The sequence below is a fragment of the Pithys albifrons genome, chromosome Z (genome assembly GCF_047495875.1).
Source record: "Pithys albifrons albifrons isolate INPA30051 chromosome Z, PitAlb_v1, whole genome shotgun sequence".
Taxonomy (NCBI): Eukaryota; Metazoa; Chordata; class Aves; order Passeriformes; family Thamnophilidae; genus Pithys; species Pithys albifrons.
The window spans coordinates 28,598,680-28,617,257 of record NC_092497.1 but is presented as its reverse complement, the minus strand read 5'-3'; the positions used below and the strand labels follow the sequence as shown (position 1 = coordinate 28,617,257).

Below are 18,578 nucleotides of genomic sequence, written 5' to 3'. Positions count from 1 at the left end.
GCACAGAGATTCTAAAAATGTAATGTAACATACAAACCCTTCATTTTTATATGGGTTAACCATGATCATTTTATTTGTTATGGTTGTAATTTTAGGGCATTCTCTTTGAACCCCTCTTTGTCTGGGCTATTCAGCAAGTCATAGCTCAATATGCTTGCGGGTTTCTGGAACAATTGTTCTTTTACCAGCAAAAATCACTGCTGTCTCATCCCTGTAAGTTATGCTGGAGGGTTATAAGGACATGGAAGGAGTCTGCTGAAGATCCTTCACTGCTCTTTAAAAGGTCTTTCATTTAATATGGCATGCATCGAGGAAGGTTTGTCTAGAATGAATCCTGCAGTGGTGCTGTTTCCCACTATAGTTGAGGGTTATTATAAAGGTTGTTGCAGGCAGACCTCTTCATATGACAAACAGACCCAAGCAAAAATCAAATAAGAGGAAAGGGAAGAGGGAATGTGACAAGAACTTTTGTCTCTGCAGTAGTTATTTGGGATTTCAAGAGAGGATTAGGTGCCTATCATTTTAGCAAAGAGCCCCTTTGACTATGCATGGCCAACTTTACCTTATGGTTGAAAGTAGGTGGATATGTGTATTATCTCCTGTTTGTCACATCTGTTGTATCTACCATGCTTACTCTAGTCCCTATGTCAGAAATTTAGACATTTGAGATAATGTAAGGACCAATTCAAACAGAATAGTATTTTTTTTAATGAGACAGCACCACTATCAGATACTTCTGTGGATCAGTGGTCGCTCTTTTTCACATGTTTAATGGCAGGAAGCGCATATAGGAAGGATTATGTGCAAATTCCCTGTTACTCTCATTTTCCTATGTCAGCAGCTCCATATCTTTATAATCGGAATAGGAAGAAGTAAGAAGAGCACTGACATTTTGACACTGGCTAAACTGAATTGCTGGAAAGATCACAGGACTGCTACTTTGAAAACATGAAATATTACAATATAGGCTGTGACCATTAGTGACAAATACAGAGTTATGTTATGGTTCAGTCTCTTATAGTATGTGTGATTTCAGAAAAAATGCTAGGACATGAATTAAAGCTAAGCCTAAACTAAACTAATCTCCCTTACCAAACTCCCACTGGAAAAAAAAAAAAAAAGGAAATATAGGCCACATGGTGACAAAGCTAAGTATGTATCCTGAAGGCTGTGTTCATTAAATTTGAACATTTATGAATGCTTCTGTTTCTCTACTGATACATTAACGTCTATAAGAAGTATGTAATTGCTGTTACAAATTTAACTAAATAAAGACTATTGCCACTAGCCAGTATCACCCACACAGCTAAATTTAAGTTTCAGCAGATGTATGTACAGCCAAACTTGGTGAACGAAGATTTGGGAAGGGCTCTCCCCACGTGGGTGTGCCCTTCCAGCCTGCACAGTGGATTTTTTTTTTTAGGTGAGGCACAGCATGCGCAGAACTGGCCCCACTATTTAAGTCTTAAGGTACATAAATTAGGAGGTAATGTTGTTTGATGCAAGTACGAAGTCTCTTCAACAGATAAGAGACTTTGTACTTTCATCAAGCAACATTACCTCCTAATTTATATAGTTTAAGTAAGTTTAACTTACTAGCAATTAAACATGAAAGTCTGCTCTGGGCCAAATTACCCTCTAAACAGAACATATCACAGTGTGTGGTACACATGTTTGATTTCAGACTGTTTACAGCTCCACTTGCAGATATTGCAATGACTAGGCTGTCTGAGTGGTGTTTCCATGAAATTAAAGAAGAGTCAGAGTTGAAGTGAAAAACGTCTTTTTAAAAATCCTTCTTTTTCAGTGCCTTTCCTTTAACTTATGGGTTTCACCTGTAGTTATAATTTCATCCAAAATGTGCAAAGGCTTACCTTGATTTATATCAAGGAAGTTGAAAATTGGCTACTTCACTGTGATGTTTCATAATCAAGCAAGACCTCAATTAGCTCACGGCATGCAAAGTCATCAGAAATAATGCTTCTTCATGTTGCAGGCTTTAGAAACTTACCTTCTTAGTACTGCCATTCCTGTCAAGGGGGCAATTAAATTTAAAATAAACAAAAGATAAAAAGTACATAAGTAAAATAACAATGGGGCTAAGACAAATGTACCAAACTGAGTTTTCAGTTAATATGAAGGAATGAAATTGGGGTATTTTGGTAGGTTTCAGAAGTAATTGTGGTACTACTCTCCATACCCTACTCCTTTTGCAATACATATAAAACTAGGCATAAAAGTGCCTCATACCAGAATTTACAAATTGTGCCCTTGTTTAAAATCTGGTGCTTTATATACACAGCCTTTAATGATAATTTAATGCTGACCTTTTATCTGTTCCACTTTCTCCATCCACTCCACTTTCATTTTCACCAGTTCTCACACTGTCACTATAAAATATTACATCCCAAAAAGAGAAGGACTTCCTAAATTGCCTGTCCTTGTCCTAAAGAGAAGTAAATTTGTGAACTCAAGAACTCCTACAAATTAGCAGGGATAATTAACCATATATTGTCTGTATTGTTAGAAAGATCATGTAGTTATTTGATTCTTTCTGTTGAAAAAACTTAAATATTAAAGAGCTATTGAAATGCATGCACGTTTTTAGATGCTTTCTTAAAAATATGTTGGTAAATTGTCTCACTTTATGTGTGTTTTCTTTCAGTGTCACTAGTGTTCTTTATGTCAAATGACAAAGTAACATTGTCAGCTGTTATGACACTGTCAAGACTAACAACTTTGAACACTATATATAATAACAAGACTATATGAACACCTGAATCTTTTGGTATTGTAGCTACAGCTTGTGTTCATGCCAATATGTGTATCTTGTTCATTCTTAGCACTGTCGCCTCAAGAGTAATTAGAGTTTCTTAAGTGTAGGTTTCACACTTCCTTCCAACTAGACAAAAGAGAAGAAATGTTTTAAATTATTTATTCTAATTTTTACCACTCAGCAAAACTTGTGCAATACTAGAATATTTTATGTTAACTTAGACAATATTTTAATGTGGGTGGATATGGTTAACATGGCAAATGGTGAACAAATTCATAGCCAAAAAAAGTTCAGTAACAAACATGCTGTTTACTTATACTGCTCACAAAAATATTTTAGCATATGGTGTATTCATCTTCAATATGGAGCCAAGTAGAAGTATGTATCCAAAAATATACTTTCTATTTTAAAATGGCCTTAAGATTATTCTTAATCTCTTCTGAAGTTACTGACCTGACCTTTCACTATACATTTCAAAATACAAGCTCACCTCTACTATAAACTGTTGTAAAAGCATAATAAATGTATATAAATATATGTATTATATATATTTAAAGATAAAATAGTATGAATGTTAAATTTTAAAAATTATGTTGCAGATCACCACAGAAACAGTGGTAGATACATAATTTTAAATTAATTTATCAACATTCACAGAACGTAGTAGAAAATATTAGAAAAATGAAGAATTTAAAAACTAATCAAATTCAGAACAATTAAGGTTATATATTAAAGAAAGAAAAGATCTAGCTGATTTATTGTTCTCTTTTTTTTTTTTTTTTTCACGTTCCACAAAAAGAAACTCTAACCAGCATCATTCTGGTGATAAGTATTATGAAATATGTATCTGTGTGGTTTCTCTAAATGTTCAGGAGCACCTAACAGTAAACACAAAACAGTGCTTCAAGGATATTAATGTACTGAGGTCTACTTTGATGGTGAAAAGCTATAACATGCTAAACGCAGAAGTTTCTGTGCAACAGAAATCATACTGTACAGAGACACTCCACCTACAGCAGTGCAGTGAAAAAGTTGATTGAAAGGAATGTTAGGTGCAGAAAAATATGTTGAATTACTACATTTTATTTTCTGCATGTATAGATATTTCTAAAACAAGCTTATATATAGATATATGTTTCAAGATTTGCAATACAACTTTCTCTGATAAGAGAAGACATCAAAGGAGTATTTCAAATGCAAGATTTTTATTTGTTTTTAGAATTTGAGTGAAGTTTTGCTACTTCTCTCATTAGTCATTGCAAATCCCAAAAAGCATGTTAGAAAAATTTAGAAAAAATTATTAATTATTCATACTTGAGACCAGTGTTGTGGAAAGTGTATTTTTAAAACACTTGAATAATTGTATTTATTGGCAATCCATCTTTTCTTAACAGTACCTTGACAGAGACTAAAAAGATCAAAATTAACAATAAGACAAATAATATTTGATATATATTTGGGTGAATAATTGTCCACAGTATTGGCAAAAAGCCTTGTCTTTCTAAGACAGTTTAGCAGATAGGATTAACAATACTTAAAAGTACATTTTCTGTGGCCTGACATGCTGGGATTTGAAGGTAGTCTGGGGTTGCAGTTAGCATTAACTTGCATTAGGAGTGTGACAAGATAAAAAGCAGCCATTATGAACCACATATAGTTGAATTTTCTTGCCTTTGCATTAAAGTGCAGAGGTGCCACTGCATATGGTTGTAATAGGAATGGAAGCAAGTGCAGAATCAGGCAGACCTATAAACTTGATTATGTGCTTGTCCTTGACTTATCAAGTACTTTGACTGCATGTTAAATTTAATTATAAGCTTAGCAAAAACATAATTTTGTCTTAAAAATTCCTGTCACTGAAAATTATTAGAGAATAAAATAGGTGTAAAAGAATCACATACATTTAATGAGAATTGCACATATGAAAACATGGATGGAGATAATTTCAACCATATAATTAGGTTAAACAACCCCTGATAATTTCTTATTTTGAGTCCCATGTCTTATAGGAACTTGTAAGCTAGCGCAGAAAAGAGCAAGAAAAATTGCTTGATGTGCAGGTCTTTCATTATCAAAACAGTCCCCATGGAAAATTATGGTTTTTTACAGAATAATTATATTTTTCATACTGCGTGGATTTTGCATGATGTCAGGGTATTAGCTGGTGTACTGAGAACTTTTAAGCACATCCCCATTTTTTCCTATATAATATGACCCTTTGTGCTAAAAAATGCCACTTTGTATTTCTAAGCATATAGCTTGAAATGAAATAAAGTCTGCTGTTTGTGTTTAGAAAAGACCATGTTTCAAAGGTTGATCACCAGCTATTGTTTGTTCTTCATTCATGCTTTATAATTTACATTTCTCATGATTGTTTGAATTTTTAACACATTGTGTATCTTCAAAAATATTGTGAATGTGTTTATATGGACAATGTATCTCTTTTGTACTACATAAGTCATGTATAAAATAATATCTTTGCTTCAAAGCTAGCAGGAGTTGGGGGGCTTGGAGTCAAAGTCCATTGCTATAAAAAATAAGAATTGACTGCACATGTTTAAACTATTTAAACAGCTGCTAATCTGAGATGCAGTTTTTAAATATTGATGGGAAAGATGTATGCAGTTTAAAGAATTTCTGAATTTAAAAGTCTCCAAGAGAATACAGTATCAACACCTCATCACATCAATACATGAAAATGTCCCATACTCCTTATCTGTAACTCAAGTTTTCTGAAGTGATAATTAGGTATATTTCCTCCCTTGCATAGTACAAATACACATATGTGCACCCACATAAATATTCTATTTTGGAACAGCATTTATATTTATACATTTGTCTTCTGAACCTGTTCAGTATCAAGACTACAGCAGTCACACTACAGAGTGTAGCTTGGGTTTTTTTGATGGATCTTTATTGCTTTTTTTTTCCAGGTGACCTTTACAAAGAGGAAATTTGGGTTAATGAAGAAGGCTTACGAACTAAGTGTTTTGTGTGACTGTGAGATTGCTCTGATCATCTTCAACAGCACCAACAAACTGTTCCAGTATGCCAGCACTGATATGGACAAAGTGTTGCTGAAGTATACCGAGTACAATGAGCCACATGAGAGTCGAACAAATTCGGATATTGTTGAGGTAAGAGCTCATGTATTGCTCTGAGATAGAGATGATCCAAGTGAGTAGATCATACCGTCAAGTGACATAGCAGGAGGACAGCAGAACAATACAATGGTGTGTTGGTTTGGGGGGGCTGGAGGTCGTGAAGAAAAGACTGTAGGAAATGTATGCCTTTTCTGTGCTGCAAGTTATGTCCTGCTGAGCTCACAGAAACTCCTGCAACAGGAACTCTAGCTCACTGTTGTCCAGCTTTCTGTGTTGCTTTGTCCTTGTGTCCCTTTAGTCCTCTCCATGCCTTGACCACTACCTAATAGCTGAATCTTCCCTTTTTCTCCTAGTCTCTCCCAGTCACAAGCTCTCCAGAAAATATTACATACCCTGTTCCCACACTCAAAAGTTGTAATATTGTCTATCCAGGAAAAACTAAAAATACATTGTAAAAGATGTGAAAGAAGATTTACAGCTACTGCTTTTAGGCATTAGACTCATTATTTTTAACTTTTTAAAATTTATTTACAGAAGAAGGATATTTAATAAAATGCAAGAAAAGCTTACTCACAATCTGCACAGTAAAAATGTTTCAGCTACCTCACACAGAATGATGCTAATATGTATGTATGTATGGCCAAACTTCACGAACGAAGATTTGTGGAAGGGCTTTCCCCACGTGGGGGTGTGCCCTTCCACCCTGCGCAGTGGATTTTTTAGGTGAAGGCACAGCGTGCGCAGAGCATCCCCCACCGTTTAAGTCCCAAGGTCCATCTGCCACGGCCGAGCGAGCTTGGACGGTGACAGTGAAGTCCTCAGGACTGTCTACAGCACCCGGTACTAACCGGGGCTGACCCTGCTGAGCATCCGAGATTTGACGGGATCAGATGGGACGGAGGCATTGAACTGCCCGGTACGGTCTCCACTGAGACTCGAACTCACGACCTTGTGATCAGAGTCCAGAGTGCTCACCATTACACCACGGGACCGCTCGATGCTAATATAACATAATAGTAACAGTATCAAAGCAATAATATCAAAATGCTACAAACACTTTTTAATGAGTTTTTTAATCATAGTGGGAAATTTTTATTTACAATTGCTGAAAATTATTAAAATTTACTATTTTAAAATTTAAGCTTTTAATATTTGCAGAAAAGTCAGCTTACTTTAAAATCACATTACAATTCAAGTCATGTAAAATAGATGAAGCCTTCAATGATTTTGTTGATATAGCAAAGCACTCAAACTGATATCTATGGAATGGGTTATGTGACCTCTACAACTTTTATTTTCAAAACATCTAATACTATAATTTTAAAAAGTAGCAGAAGAATGAGGACCTATCTTAAAGTTCAGTGAAATTTTATTTCTGAATACCTTGGCACACAGTTTCAGATTTTTAAATAATGCTGATATTGTCTAAAATGAGACTTTGATGCTTTTGGACTCTTCACCTGGGTTACTCATGTATTTGAGACTAACAAGGTAAGGAAGTAAGCTAGTTAGTTACATATAACATTTTTGATGGACAAAAATGCTGCATAATGAACATTTTGTGCTTGTTACAAAGAGTCACAACACACAATCATAGGTGGGCAAAGACTGCACCCAGAAATATATATCATTTTTCTGTCTATCCTTGTCACCGTCTAGGTAGACACTGTTTTGCTTTCCTCATTGATTTCCCCCCAGATTTTCTTCCCTATTAGAAGAAGGTGAGGTTCTAAGAGCAGCACAAAAATTTATATGAGGTAAGACTAGCAGGAAGGTCTGTAATATCTTCTGCCTCTCTATCATCTCTTTTCTTCTCTCACTTTGAATTTTCTGCATAGATATGAAGCCTTTCCTGTCACCTAGCTCTTGTAAGCCCATGTCCTGTCCAACAGAATTCAAATTCTGTGCCCAAAATAATGTCCTCTTTTAGTGGCAAAAAGCCAGAATATTCTTAGCAGAAAAGTTTCCTGTGATACTTTTACTTCTTCCTGCAGGCTTTCTTGTGGAAATAGGTGAGTAATCCAATTAGAGATTTATTACTTGCTTCACAATGAATGAATACTTTTGATGATGAGAGATACATTTTTTCATGAAAATTAAAACCTAAAATTTAAAAAAATGCCCATTTAGTTATAGTTTCAATATTTTCCAACAGATCACTTGCTGTACCAGCAAAATTCCTTTCTGCATAAAGAGTGGAGCAGTTTGGATAGGCTGATAGGCAGTTTTGAATGCAGATGTCTTATTTTCTAGCTATACCCAAAGTTTGGTGGGAATTCCTTTTCACATCTCTAAAAGGAACAAAATAAAAGTAGATAGTTGAAATATAGATTATCTAAATTGAACAATCTAATAATGGGTAGAAAAGGCCAAATTAATTACATGTTTATAGGGTTTCCATATGTTCTGTCAGCTCTGAATTTGTTTTGCTGTTACATTTTTCAGTGTTCTGCCTGTAGCATAAAATACTTCAGCCACATCAATACTAACACAGAATCCAAGGAGCACTTCTGCAGGGTGTAGGCTTTGAATGAAACTTTCATATTATCACGCCTTTACTGGATAATTAACATCATAGTTACAAGTACAGGAGAGGAATAGAGGCCCTGAAAGTATGTAATCTGATAAATGGCTTGACTCTTCATGTAATTTCGGTATATTTTTAGGTACAGGATATAAATCTGCTACACATTTAAATATTTTAATTGATCAGTTAAACTGACTACATTGCACATATTTTCCTTGTAAGGAGACTATCTTCTTTTCACTTTCAGACAGTTAGATTTCACCCTTACAAGTTTTTAATCTTGTTCTTCCAGAGCTATCAACAGCAGATGAGAATCAGACAGTATATTAAATGTGATAATTTTCAATTGTTCAATAGCTATATTTCAGCAGAGGAAAAGGGCATAGCTGCATTCACAGATTTCTGCACAGTATTAGAGAAAGAAGAATTTTTTTAGGTAGACTTATGAAAATATAAAATATAACTGTCAACCATAGAAAGATCCTTAATTTAAGATCCAGTTTCTCTTCACATTCAGCATAATATTAACTGTTTAGTTACTTTTCATTGTGTTATCCCTGATTAAAACATGTTATATTTTCTTTGAACAACCTATATTCAAAGAAAATAAAAAACTCTAATATGTAGTTTTTACTTTTAAGTTAAACCATTGCTATTCAAATAGAAAAATTATGTAACTATTCAGGTAGATCTGGCTAAAGCTGTTAATTTTATTAAGCAAATGTTTTCAGTTTAATTACTGGGATTAATTACATTTAGCGTTTCTGAATGAGTGAGTTTTCATGCCATATCTTGTTATTTAAAGTATCAGAAGACAAGTGTCATATATCTAACAAACATTACACATTTTTCCTTACACTGTTTTTGTTGGAAAATTGGTCCTTCCCAACTTACACATATATGATCTCAATAAGTCCACATTGAAAAATAAAGAATCTAATATCAAGAGAATCGTAAAGCCAGTCACTGGTTCTCTGTGAGATCTTTTAATGTTTTAAATAAATAGCTCATGCTTTTTTTACATGTGTAGCAATTTTATTTGCATGTAATAAATATAGCTGAGAGGGTGTTTTCCAGTTGCTTCATTCAAAATGGAGTGGATTAACATGCAGTTTGGTATATCCGAGTTTTTCACATCACAAAAATTATCTACCAGCTGAAAGAGTTTCAGTTAACACACGTAAATATACTTACAATATACACAGGTAACTAAATGTCATCATGTACTCTTGATGAAAAATTATTTTCATTCAACACTCACATTTATTATTTCTGGGACACCAAAAAAAAAATAAAATAAGTAAAAATATATATATATTCTGAGACTTCTGTTTAGAGTTAACTGGATTTTTAAAACTGAAGCTTTTATGTCCTCACCCACAAAACCACTCACACCACAGTCATTTATTCAATTTTCCTTCAGTTAAAAAATTATTATTAGTTACTTGATATAGTAATTTCTTTTAAGGGAGAGCAGAAACTATGCAGAGTTCCTTCAACACTGATGAAAAAACTATTAACTTCATCTTTATCCTAAGTTCCAAGAGTGAATAAATACCAACAGTAATATATTCAGGATAGCTGTATAGGATTAGGCAATAACTTCCTTGTGGTAATAAGGAAATGGGGAAGGGAAAATGTCAGATCTCTACAGCAGTCAAGTATGAGCATTATGCATTATTTGTATTTATTAAAAATGAGGCCAGATCCTCTCCTTATTCCCATAAAACAAAAGTGGATTTAACACACCTTATCTCAGTGATATTTCAGTGCCACATTGTAACTAACAAGAATCCAGTACTGAAGCACTGTAAACCCATGGTTTAGGAGCTCAAAAAGGACAGATTTGAGAGCAGGAATACAGAGAAATGTTTGTATATAGGCCGCAAAAGGAATTAGAGTCCTAACTATGTTAAAGAAATCTGCTGTGATTCTTCAGCTAAGCCATGAAACCTTTGCTGATTTAAGGTGAAACTTCCTGCCTGTTTTCTCTCTCACTGTCCCTTTTTCCTTGCCATTTCTTTTATGTCAAAGGATCAGCTACTGCCTCGGCTTTAGCAAACCTCCAGTGTGTTTTCACTAAGTCCTGGTTTTGATTCAGTTTCTCAGATACTGAGTTTAATACACTGATCCTTGCTCTTTGTGCACATAAATCATTCCCCCACAAGTCACTCACCACTTTATCTTTCAGCTCTTTTTAGTCCCCAATCCATCAGTTTCTTTGACCCTGCTGTTATTATTGTCCCATGTTCTCCACCTGGCTTCTATTCCTCTGCTGATTCAGTGGTCACAACCTTTAGTTCAAGTTCTCCTACTAGGTCAGTCCTTTCAAATGCATGCCATTAAATATATCTTCCATTTTCAGGCAAACATCCATCCACCTCCTCAGTTTCCCTCTGCCATACCACTAATCACTAACAGAGAAAAAAAAAGGAGCGCAGACTTCATTCATCTTTCATCTTTCTCTTTGTTAACTGAGGTTCTATGTCATGACTGCTGATTACCCATCAAATCTCCTAATTTTGTAAAGTTCACTGTGCACATGTGCACGCACATCTTTTAGGCTGTCTTTCACCTTACAAAAAGCTGTCCTGTGACTTCGGTGTCTTTTCGAAATCTCTCTCTTGTTAGCTACTTTTGGCATTGTCTTTTTCTAGCATCTGGCTTCAACTGCTCCTTTATTTCAATTATTTTCTTTTTCCCTCTCAACTCTTAGAAGCGTTTCAGGGTCCTCAACATAGTCTTTTACATATAGGAAGACATCAGCTCCTGCAATACACTGTGATATCTTTCTGCTTCAGTAAAACCTTATCCTCTTTTGGCTTCTCAGCTATATATTGTCATAGTCTGTATGGTTTTTTCCAAGCATATTGTCCCCTTTCTCCCACCTCTCTGCTAGCTCTTGCAATTTTGCTGTATTCTAGTGTGCACTGACAGGCCCTACCTTTAAGTATTTACAGTCCTACTTCAGGCATGTCACAGTAGAACTGGTTGAACAATAAGGTGATTACAATACAATAACATGATTCTCTAAGCAATATATATCAATAGTGTTTCCATCAAATAATGTTTATACCTCTCTTACCAAGGGCCATCTTTTGACAATTTCTGAGGGTGTCCTCATCTTCAGCTCATTCTCAGTTTCACCCTTAATCTTTTCCCAGTTGCACTCCAGTACATATTTGAGAGTGTCATTAAGTTTTGCTCACCTTTGTCTCTTGCCTCTTGCTTCTTCAGTCTGACTGTTAAGGATTGAGTTGTCCATTACATTTGATGCTCCTCCATTCTCTTTTCCCTCTCCTTTCTCATGGAAATTAGCCAGGTTTGGAAAACTTTAATTGGGTGAACTCTTGCTTTTTATCACATAGTCATAGTGAAGATTTCATCAGGAATTAATCTGAACTACTGTAGGAAATTAATTATCTTAGGGCCATTGTCATGCAACTGCAAGTTTTCCATGAAGAAAAAGAAAAAAAAAAGAAAAAGGTAGTTCTGATTTGCAATAATATGTCCCATATTAAATAATTTACACATTATAGATTCTTTTTTCATAGTTAATAAGCATGTAGCATTGTCCTTTTAACCAGTTTTGAATAGGGTCATGCATCTTCATTGCTCTAACAACTGCTGGTGAATTAACCTTTTACAGAGTATTTTCCCTTTTCCAGTGGACTCCTGGATTTGGTAAGGGAGAACAGTCTGAACATAGCAAAATAATTGAGTGTCATTTGCTGTAGCATTTTCTACTAAGAGGAAGAAGGGAAGTTCTGAACATGTGAAATTCTCCCTGCAGATTGCTCATCCTTTGTGTTTTACAACACATAGAGAAATCTTCATAGACCTTAATGTTAAGATGGCAGGGAACAAAGTAATGAACAAGACCTACAGGGAGGTGGAGTTCAGATTTGTGTGTGTGTGTATATGTGTGTGTGTGTATCTTGCTTGATAAAAACGAACATTTTTGCTCTGAAAAAAAAGTGTCAAATGAAAATATACAACCAGTGATAGATAGCAAGAAATTCTTCCACAGGTTTGTAGAAAAACCATGAACTGAAAACGCAGTCACTTTTAGTATGACTAGTCACAATATGTTGGTAGGGATGAAATACTGCTAAATTTTCTTAAGGGACTTGAGAGGTAAAATTTAGTACAGCTTTAGCACATTAAAAGGTTGGAGTTGATGAGAATGGCTCTCAGGTCTCCATAGGCAGTATTTGTGCCTGAGAGGTGTGCCATGGTCCTGTTTTGTTCATGGACTTGCTGCACATTATCCCATCCATCCTTACGGGTGTGCTGTGAGTGCTAGAGCACATGTAAGATGAGTCACTTGGTGTGGAAGTTCTGAATGAGATGAAAATAAAAGAAAATTTCTTCTGTCAATTATTTCTAAAGGTCACAGAGCTAATGACTAGCTAGGAGGTTAATTAGATTCTGAAAGCCTCTTCATATCAATTAAGACACTTATCTGTATATTTGTAGTAAATAAGCCCATATAACTCTCTAAGTGTTCTCTTTTTAGGAAAAGTAAGGCAGCTGTTGTAGCTTGTTTAATGTAATAAGTGTATTTTCTTCTCTTGTCATCACAACATAATATTACATATAAACAAGCTGTGAAATACACAGCAAATCAGCCCTTGATCTGTTGAAATCAGGGGAATTCTTTCAACTACCATGGGCTGAAGATCTGGGACAGTATAGAAAGTAAGCCTGTATGTAAGAAAGGTTATTCAGGGTGATCTAAAGACAGTACAGTGTATTGGATACTGCCCTGGACTAGAACTCATGAGACTTGGATTTTATTAATAGCTTTGCCAAATACTGTTATGTGACCTTGGATAAGTCACATTTCCTCCTAATGCTTCGTTTTCCCTATCTGTAAAATGAGGATAGCATTATTGATTTCCTTGGTAAATGGGTTGAAGACCAGTTGTTCAACAAACAGCTACTGTTACCAGTTCCACATGCTAGGAGATGTTTGGAAATGGTCAACTGGCCAAAGAATTTCCTTTGGATGATTATTTAGGGTTTTTTAAATGCCTTTGACTTTCTTCATTTGTAGTAAACATTTGCCAAACCACTATTGCCAACATAATGAATGGCAAAATCATGGGACTGACTTCAAGATCTTCAGCATTTTTGTAATATTCTTTTGGTCTTTCTTTGTTTGCCATCTGTGTACTGAGCCTTTGAAAAATGTGTTAGTAACCTAATATTCTCATGTGAGTTTTTTCTGTGTTCTTCCCAATCACGATTAGTACAAAAATTCTCAGAGGAGAAAATATCTCATTTTCAAAAGTTATAAAATGCTGTCCATTTTATCAGTCTTAATTTCATTTTTTAAAGCATTTAATTTAGAAATATGTCTTTTTTAAACAAAAGCTGATATCCTTACCTAATCTTGTTATTCCATCAATTTGGATTTCATTTAAATAGTAGCTATTACAAGACCATAAGAACTACTTCAAAGCTGGAAAACAGTGAAAGTCAATTCTGTTCTGTCCAAAGCAGTCCCTCAGTGGGATTACTGTTCCAGTCAGTGATAGTGTTCAAATTAGTCCCTTTACTGCACCCAATAGGTAGCCATTTATTCCCTTCCTTCCACTTATCCTCATGAGATGTTTGAGCCTTTATCTTTCCAGGCTATTGTTCAAGCTCTCCTTGATAACTGCAGCTTCTTGTTGCTGTGTACTTGATAAGTCAAAGCCTTTAGTTGCTTTGCAGCCTATAAGAAGAAAGACAAAGGATCAGATGTTGACACTGTTATTTTATTTTTCTCTAATATATTTCAAATTAATTCAGTATGGGAAAAATGCAGCTAAGGGAAAGTTGTACAATGGGTTGTCATACAACTTTTGCTTTTTCTCAAACACACACACACAAAAGCTTTCCATTATTATTTATTTCAACAAGGATTTGGTTAACATAAAACATGGTTTGTAATATTAATGTGTTTCAAATGAAAGTGAAGCCACTCACTTGAGAGCTTGTTTTTCCATATCTGGAAGAGGAGAGTAGGGACAAAAAATACTAAAATGGATTCAAAGTTAATTATTCTGAAGCCATGGTAGAGCAAAAACTTCCTCTGAGTATTTGGAAGGAGGTTAGTGTAAAAATGCTGTGATGACAAAGGTGAAAAATATGTGCAGAATATAACTGTGTTTCAAACTCTGTTCATACTTCCTGCCTTTGTCAGACTGGGGTCTTAAAGCTGTATTTCTTAAAGCGAGGTTTATTTCACAGATCACTGTTTCTTTCTTCAAAACATGATATATCTGGCTAAGAAGTTGGAAAAATCTTATATGTCTGTGTAACATTCTTAGAACTTAGTAACTCCAAAGTTTTATCCCAATCGAGTCACTGGAGAACATTCTTTGTTTTTGTAGTCACTGTATCACATAGTAACAGCTTGTTGTATTTTAGTCTGTTTGCCAGAGGGTAGGTTTATTTTTAAATCCCTGAACTCTGAATTTTCTTTATTTTTCCAAGATTAGAAGCAGCTGAAATGCCTGGAGTTACAGGTTGAAGGGCTTGCTTCACAATATGAAATGGGAAGCTTCATCCCCACCCCCATGTGTTTTTCTTTTTTTAAATTTTTTTCCTAACAATGTCTCTTAACTGATATTTGTCTAAAAATAGAAAACATTCTAGCTAAAAATAGCTTGGTGCTCAGTCTTGCCAAGGAAAATGGAGAGGAATAGGCGTGGAATGGAAGGCTGAGTAATCCAGCTCTATTCATTCACAGATCCCTTTGAGAATGCAGGCAATGATAAAGTGCCCTCAAAAAACCGCAGGCCTGACTTGCTCTCTTCAGACTCCTAGGTGCCAATAAACATTTTAGCCCAAGGATATATTTTTTTCCTTCATAGATCGTAAACACTTTCTGAAAGACGAGGCTTTGTTTCACAGAGGCTAAGTTACTTTCAAAAATAGCCAACTTTCCTAAGGTCCTTTTTTTTTTACTTTCCATGTTTTTTAATTTATTTTCAGATAAGCAATGACTGCAGTGTTCTGTCAAGAATTACCATGAAATGCCACATATCTAGCGTGAATGAATGAAAAAAATAGATGCTTTGCATTGATTTCATGTGCCTTCAAAGCTTCACATATCAGTAAGAAATAAAAAAATATTATTCTGATTCTGAGCAGTAAAAGTGAATGACTAGACATTGTTTATTTCACTGAAATATCAAAATTTAGCTGCAGAGCACTTCTGTCCATATATAAGTGAAGCTTTAAATTTGTGATTTCACCAAGAGGGTAAAGGAGATGGGAATGGAATGGAATGGAACAGGATATAATTTACTAAAAAATAAACCTGTTGAGAACCCTGCAAAGCAGGAACTTTTCATTTGCAAAGTTGTCATATTAGAGAAGATCTATCTTGTTTTGTGCTGCGGTTTTTCATATCACATCACCATTGCAGTATTGCAGTGCGACATATCAGTAATACTAGACATCAGAAAAGACACCAGGAAGGGTTGAGCGCATCATTTAAAACAACAACGTGTGTTGTTGCTCAGTATGGAGTTTTTTACATTTTGGTGTTTGGGTTTTTGTCTTTTGCTTTTGGTTTTAGTCTGAGTAACCTGGTCAAACACCACAACAGGGTGTGGAAATGTCAGCACAGTTCACAGGGTTATTTGAGCTTGAGTATTGTTTTGTTCAGTTCCTGTAATGCTGCTTGTGATAAGACTGGAGACAAAGGACGATAATTGATGGAAAGGGACTTAAATCACTCCAAAAAGAATCAAGGTCCTTGTATTTGGGTAGATCAACTCTTCTGGTCTCCTTCCTCCTTGTAAAGCATTTTGTCTTCTTGGCCCCCCACTGCTCTTTGCAATGGAGGCAGACCACAAGTGATTCCTTTATGCAGTACACAGGGTGTAATTGTGTCTGTGTGGTGCATTAGTAACTGCTGAGGCTGAATTCGAGTATTGTATCTTCACTGCAAGCACGGAAAAATAGGACACACTATCCTGCATTACCATTTTCAACCTAGATAGTGAACTACTTATAGTTATGTTCCAGACACAAAGGCTTTTGTGAGCAAACCTATTTTTCATTTTCATCATTGAAATATCCCTGCTTTGTAAGGTGAATACAAAATGCGGGGTTTTTATCTGGTTCCTACACAGTAGTAATAATCACCAGTGTAGAAATACCATATCTTCTGTTATCTCACAGTAATCTTTAGTGCAAACTCCTGACCTTGCCCTCTTTTCCCTTAAGATTTTTTGTTTTATTGGGCTCCTATAAGCTGTTGACTGTTCCCTGTCAAACCAGTGTTGAAGATTATGCAACACTGAGTTTCTAGCAAAATTGGTAAGTGATGCACAGTTTTTCATATGCTTACACACGAGCAAGGGGGATTTTTTGCTGTATAAGTATTTCCAGATGTCGGCCATTAGCCATCACTCGTAGTTGTATTAGGTTAAAAGAGCCCTACAGTTATCAGAAGCCAAAAATTCTGCTATGCGAAGTCCACTATTCAGGTTTTATTGAACCCCTGATTAAAGGCTAGAGTGGCCTGTGGGAGCCTTTGACTCCACATCTCTCTCATTACAGTTCCTAGCACAGACACCAATTTCTACAGATTCTATCACCTTTTGCAGTAAGCAATACTTGAATAGGTCTTATTTCTAAAAAGATTTGTAAAAGTCCCACTTCAGACAGTGAACCTATTCACAAGAAGAAAACTGAATGCTCCTGCAAATCTCTGCAGAATATGGGTCTTTTTCTGAAGCAGTCACAGTGTCGGCAAGGGTGGCAGAGTTGGGACTTAAATAATTCATACCTTCAGTAGCATTTATTTATCTATGCTGAGAAGTAAAACTCCCTGCCACAGAGCAAGGAATAAGTGAACCTCTGCCCTGGTTAACAAAGCTATTCTGCAAGGGGAACTTCATCATCAGAGAGGATCAGGATACAAAAGTCAGCGTAATCCTGGCTTTTTGCCTACTTCACTCACCTGCTAGGGACCCAGCATTTTAAATGTTCTGCTCAGGCTGGAACACCTTATCCATTTGTTTTACATGAAGCAAAATACCTACATACATCTCCTTCCCCGGTCTGCACACAGTTAACATTATCTGTTCTTGAGATGTGTTTCCACAGTTTTCAGAGCACTGGCAAAAGTTCTGTTAAACTTCAAAATATGCTGACTTTTCTACCTTGTTACAGTAAGAAGGTATAAATTAATTATTTGTGTACTTTAAGATTTGCATCCATCCTTTATGTATTATGTACTTCATATTGATTAGACTCCATTTTCCCTCAATTCAGGGAGGCCTCTCTGTGTGTGTTTATATAAAAGACAATTGAAATTAATGTAAGTTACCAAATTTACAGGGCTATAAAACCTCAAACAAATATGATTTATTGTTCTACATTTTTAATAATCACAAGTCTATCTGTCAGCTGTGAATTAATGTCCATAGTCCAGAACTGTTAAACAATGTTAAATCTTAAATAGCAATTGTTATTTGCATTAGAAAATAACCTCATAAGAGAGCTTCAATCAACATTTTCTTTATGCAGAAAGTCCAAAACTTTATGGTTTTGTGTTTTCCTTACTTAATTTTGCCATAAGTGTTTCTATTTGTGGTTACCAGTTAATGGAGGAGTAAACACTATTAAAAGAAGTTGCATAATTTGTGTTCTAAACAGTTCATTGATTTTTATGTATGATAGACCATAGTGCTAAACGTAAAAATATGTGATACACTGGATACGCTTGCATTAAAAAAATCTTAAATGCATTTATTTATATCATCTTGTGTGATCTATAAACAAATATATTTACATTTTATAACACAGAGTTATAAAAATTATCATGCACTTTACTTTGGGTTGTTCAAGTAAATGTTTATTTCTTTGATCAAATGTTCCAGCACACAGGCTATTCAAAGAAAGTAAATTATAGGAGAGTCAAGAGTACTTTAAACAACACACAGCTAATATAGATTGATTCAAAAGAGATCAAAATCTTGACAAAGAAGCAGTTCCTTATGGATTGTATGGTGTTTAAAGTATATTAAAGTTACTAAAATATAATAATAGCTATAACATGTAAAACACAAAATCATGAATTTTCCTTTCATTTTTATAATCCAAGACTTGCCTATTACATACTTCTAGCATGTTCAAACATATATATCAGTTAAGCTGGAAG

At 35.1% G+C, this 18,578-nt stretch overlaps 1 protein-coding gene across 8 annotated transcripts in view; it reads left to right on the top strand.

Moving 5' to 3' along the window:
* The window catches only part of MEF2C (myocyte enhancer factor 2C), a 120,044-nt gene that overhangs the window by 49,091 nt on the left and 52,375 nt on the right, over positions 1 to 18,578 (top strand). For all 8 annotated transcript variants that reach the window (XM_071581503.1, XM_071581502.1, XM_071581499.1 and 5 more), the window contains exon 3: positions 5,710 to 5,913. In XM_071581503.1, the coding sequence (XP_071437604.1) occupies positions 5,710 to 5,913 (204 nt within the window). The remainder of the gene's footprint in view (positions 1 to 5,709; positions 5,914 to 18,578) is intronic.